General features: G+C 46.0%; 1 protein-coding gene across 1 annotated transcript in view; it reads left to right on the plus strand.

Annotated features, from left to right (window-relative positions):
• GJB6 (gap junction protein, beta 6, 30kDa) overlaps positions 1 to 5,086 on the plus strand; it is a 15,563-nt gene that overhangs the window by 2,298 nt on the left and 8,179 nt on the right. The window contains exon 4 of the mRNA XM_011976526.1: positions 3,869 to 4,999. Within this exon, the coding sequence (XP_011831916.1) occupies positions 3,884 to 4,669 (786 nt within the window). The 5' untranslated portion in view covers positions 3,869 to 3,883 and the 3' untranslated portion in view covers positions 4,670 to 4,999. The remainder of the gene's footprint in view (positions 1 to 3,868; positions 5,000 to 5,086) is intronic.

Below are 5,086 nucleotides of genomic sequence, written 5' to 3' on the forward strand. Positions count from 1 at the left end.
TTTGCTAAATGACATTGAAAGGGGAACAGAGCTATCTAGAAAAATATGCTGAGGGGTAACAGAGCTATCTAGAAAAATATGCTGAGGGGTAACACTCCAACTTTGGGGGCTTTAGTTTTGGTTCTGTCATTAGTGAAATTATAATGGCATCGCTAAATAAGCTAGTTGTGATTAATTTCCCAAGTAAGAAGTTTTAAAACAATCAAGAAATTTCATTACTGCAATCAAATGCCAATCAATCTTAATTATTTGAGTTGTAAAAGGAAAGAATAATCTATCTTCATAATGCTGTGTGGATCCTCAAAAGTAAAATCAATGGTTTACTTATTTTTAGAGCTAGATATTTCAAACTGGAGCTTTAGTATCAAGAATACAGCATTAAGTTGTTCACTATGAATAGATTTACCACAAAACCGAACACAGTTTACCTTTTTAAGTTTAAATGTAACCACATTCTTAGAAGTTGAAGACTGCAGAAGGTAAGCGTATCTATTCTTTCCTTAAAAGACAACCAGAGAGGCATCAGTTAAAATGAACCTCTCTGGTTTCCGAAGAAAGGGTTAATATTTTACTTTGTATTGAAAAAGCTCCTCCCATTGGCTCCAGCCCTCCAGAAGCAGGAGAGGAAAGAAGTACTTTGTTTACTACAGCTATAGCGGGTCCCAGTGGATGTCATGATTTTGGAAAGTAATTTGAAATTAGTGACAACTTCACACATTGAAATAACCTTCAAATCTTCTCCAACCAAGAGGATTTGTGAAAGATTATGCCCTGTGGTTACGTGTTTTTACAAGGGAGAGCCTGGGGGCTGGCGCTTTCTTTGCCACCCCCAACCCCCAACATCCTTCCTCTGGGCCCCTCTGCAGTCTGTCCACTCACCCTGTCCACCCATGAAAGTCAGGACAGGAGCAGCCAGTGGAGTTGAGTCTTCCTTAAAACTTGCTGAGTCTCCTGCATTTACCGCCATCCTCCCACAGCTCCATGAGTCGGAGCGTCTCCTGGGGCAGCCAGGACTGGCCAGTGATGGCAGCAATGTGCTGGAAATTTGGTGCTTGGTAACCCTCAACTGGCCCATCACCCTGGCCTGTCTCTTGACACTTGCAAGGGGAGCTCTCCTCTCCCTGGCTGTTGGCCTGCAGAGAATGATACGCAGGGCAGATCTCGAGGGCTGGTTGGTGAGCCCCTCAGGAGTGACACAACCAGGAAAAGAATGGAAAGAGCCACTCTCTCACTGTCTCGATTGGGAAACACCAGCTCAGGGGCACTGAGCGCCTAGGGGCAGCCCACTCAGGACCGGGCAGGTTTGGAGAGAGGACACAGCCCCTCCCTTGGATCACTTCTACTGTTACGAATAGCAGGGCCTTTGTGGCTCTTGCAGGAGGACGCTGTGAACCAGGAGACTGTCCTGAGTGACTGGGGGCCTAGACACGCTTGTATTGGGTTTAACCTCATTTTTCTCAGCAAGCTCGGCATCGCCTTTACTTTTCTTCCTTTAAACGCATAGGTGCATTGCCGATTTTTAGTACCAGCATTTCCACAGGAGAAGAGAATATTATTATTCAGAATGAAAAGAGGGGCCCAATTCCTGGAGGAGGGCAACTACTTTGATTTTTAAAATAAGAGAAATGCTTAAAGAATTAAAAATAGAATAACCATGAGATCCAGCAATCTCACATCGAGATACCTAAAAGACTTGAAAGCAGGGTCTTGAAGAAAGTATGAGTACACCTTACTCACGGTAGTGTTACAACCGCCAAAAGGCAGAAGCAACCCAGTGTCCATCGATGGGTGAATGAGTAAACAAAATGGGGAGCGTCTATACGGTGGAATAGCATTCAGCCTCCCAAATAAGGAAATCCTGTCACTCGCTGCAACGTGGATGAACCTCGAGGACACGATGCTGAGTGAAATAAGCCAGTCCCAAAAGACAAGTGCTGTGGCTTTCTACTTCTATGAGGTCGGCAGAGCAGTCAAAATCACAGACACGGAAAGTAGAATGGTGGTTGCTGGGGGCTGGGGAGCGGGGAATGGAGAATTGTTGCTTAATATTAATAACGCAGCCAAGGGCAAAAAAAACAATTTCTCAGAAAGCCAACGGAACTAGGAGTCGGACTTTTCCGACAGGTCTGCTGACCGCACCCGGCCAAGCATGAGAATGTTTTTAGGGTGGGCATTCCTTTTCAGAAAACCTCAGACTAGCAGGGCATGGAGTTGAAGTTATAAAATATCACAGCCTACCTCAAAATAAAGTTGGCTTCAGTCTGTAATATCACTGTGTCACTTTCCCAAAAGATGCTGCCTTGGGGCACACAGTAGCACCCCACTCTGAGGCCAAGGCACTCCTGGGTGGGGAGAGACTGCCTCCATTCCCCCAACTGCTTCCAGGAGCAGCCAGCATAATGCAGAGGGGCAGGTGTGTGGGCCAGAGCGTGAGGTCCAGGGGGCTGGCATGAGAGGGGGAGGCTGACAGGTGTCCCTCACCCATTCAGGGACAAGAAAGTCTAAGACCGGTGAACAGAAGGACTTTGGTGACTCCCTCATGCCCTGGCAGCCTGTAAAAAAATGCCTGAGTGAATTCCTCTGGGGAGAGGTCTCTTACTTTCTGAAAATTTTCAAAGGGTCCGTGATACCTCCTTTTCTTTTTCAAAGGAGAATACTGACCAGTTCTATAGTCTTCTGTGGCAGTGTAGGATAAGAAGGCAACTGTTTGAATTATAGCAAAAGTGTCCATAGCTGTAAAGAAGTCCTTTTTCTCTTGGGATGTAGAATCAGTGCATTAACGGGGAAGGAGGCCCCGGGTGGCAGGGGCAGCAGATCCCCTCCTCAGCCGCCCCTGGCGCAAACAGGACCCGCTGGGGAGGCAGAGCCAACGTGGGCTTGGTTATACTGAAGATATGTTGGAGAACAAGGGAGCAATCTTTATAAAAGATTGTGAGTCTCTTTTAGAAGAGGCTTTCTCAGTAGTTGACAATATTAGATTTCCTAAGAACACATGAGTATGGCAGATGATGTTATTCAAGCTAGAATTAAGCATAAATATATTGTATAAATAAGCTAGTAAGTATTTTGTTTTTTCCCTTCTTAGTCTGTTGGGTAAACTAGATTATGTCATTCCAATGGAAGTTTTGTTTTCCCTGAATAAGCTATTTAACGAATAAAATCTACTGTGGAAGCTCGTTGAGGAGCCCTTAGATAAAGCCAAATGGTGTAACAGCTCAGAAAGTGATTAAAAGGGAGCTTGGAAATGAATTCGTTTACCTGTGTTCCTGGATTAATGCAAACAGCAATCTAATATATGATCTGAATTCAGTTGAATCAAGATGATCTGAACCCCCTCCTCTGAAAAGTTATTTCTGACCAAAAACATGAGATTTTTTTTTTCTTTGGTGAGACAGAATCTCAGAATCTCGCTCTGTCGCCCAGGCTGGAGTGCACTGATGTGATCTCAGCTCACTGCAAGCTCCACCTCCCTGGTTCACCCCATTCTCCTGCCTCAGCCTCCCAAGTAGCTGGGACTACAGGTGCCCGCCACCATGCCCAGCTAAATTTTTATTGTATTTTTAGTAGAGACAGGGTTTCACCTTGTTAGCCAGGATGGTCTAAATCTCCTGACCTTGTGATCCACCCACCTCGGCCTCCCAAAGTGCTGGGATTCCAAGCGTGAGCCACCGCACCCGGCCAAGCATGACAGTGTTTTTAGGGTGAGCATTCCTTTTCAGAAAGCCTCAGACTAGCAGGGCAGGGAGTTGAAGTTGTAAAATACCACAGCCTACCTTAAAATAAAGTTGGCTTCAGTCTGTAATATCACTGTGTCACTTTCCCAGGGCCTCTTCCACTAATAAACCTTTGCCCGCTTTTGTCTGTTTAGGGATAAACCGGCACAATGGACTGGGGGGCCCTGCACACTTTGATTGGGGGTGTCAACAAACACTCCACCAGCATTGGGAAGGTGTGGGTCACGGTCATCTTCATCTTTCGAGTCATGATCCTCGTCGTGGCCGCTCACGAAGTGTGGGGCGACGAGCAGGAGGACTTTGTCTGCAACACACTGCAACCGGGATGCAAAAACGTGTGCTATGACCACTTTTTCCCGGTGTCCCACATCCGGCTGTGGGCCCTCCAGCTGATCTTCGTCTCCACCCCAGCGCTGCTGGTGGCCATGCACGTGGCCTACTACAGGCACGAAACCACCCGCAAGTTCAGGCGAGGAGACAAGAGGAATGAATTCAAAGACCTAGAGGACATTAAAAAGCAGAAGGTTCGGATAGAGGGGTCGCTGTGGTGGACGTACACCAGCAGCATCTTCTTCCGAATCATCTTCGAAGCGGCCTTTATGTATGTGTTTTACTTCCTTTACAATGGGTACCACCTGCCCTGGGTGTTGAAATGTGGGATTGATCCCTGCCCCAACCTTGTTGACTGCTTTATTTCTAGGCCAACAGAGAAGACTGTGTTTACCATTTTTATGATTTCTGCATCTGTGATTTGCATGCTGCTTAACGTGGCAGAGTTGTGCTACCTGCTGCTGAAAGTGTGTTTTAGGAGATCAAAGAGAGCACAGACACAAAGAAATCACCCCAACCATGCCCTAAAGGAGAGTAAGCAGAATGAAATGAATGAGCTGATTTCAGATAGTGGTCAAAATGCAATCACAGGTTTCCCAAGCTAAACATTTCAAGGTAAAATGTAGCTGCGTCCTAAGGAGACTTTTGTCTTCTCCAGAAGGCAGTACCAACCTGAAAGTTCCTTCTCTAGCCTGAAGAGTTTGTCTTTATAAATGACTTTCATAATAAATAGACACTTGAGTTAACTTTTTGTAGGATACTTGCGCCATTCATACACAACGTGATGAAATATGTGGTCCATCTCTGAAAACAAGAGACTGCTTGACAGAGGAGCATTGCAGTCACTTTGACAGGTTCCTTTTAAGTGGACTCTGACAAAGTGGGTACTTCCTGAAAATTTATGTAACTGTTGTTGATAAAGAACATTTATCTAGGCCGGGCGCGGTGGCTCAAGCCTGTAATCCCAGCACTTTGGGAGGCCGAGACGGGCGGATCACGAGGTCAGGAGATCAAGACCATCC

Source organism: Mandrillus leucophaeus, unplaced genomic scaffold, assembly GCF_000951045.1.
Source record: "Mandrillus leucophaeus isolate KB7577 unplaced genomic scaffold, Mleu.le_1.0 Scaffold168, whole genome shotgun sequence".
NCBI lineage: Eukaryota > Metazoa > Chordata > Mammalia > Primates > Cercopithecidae > Mandrillus > Mandrillus leucophaeus.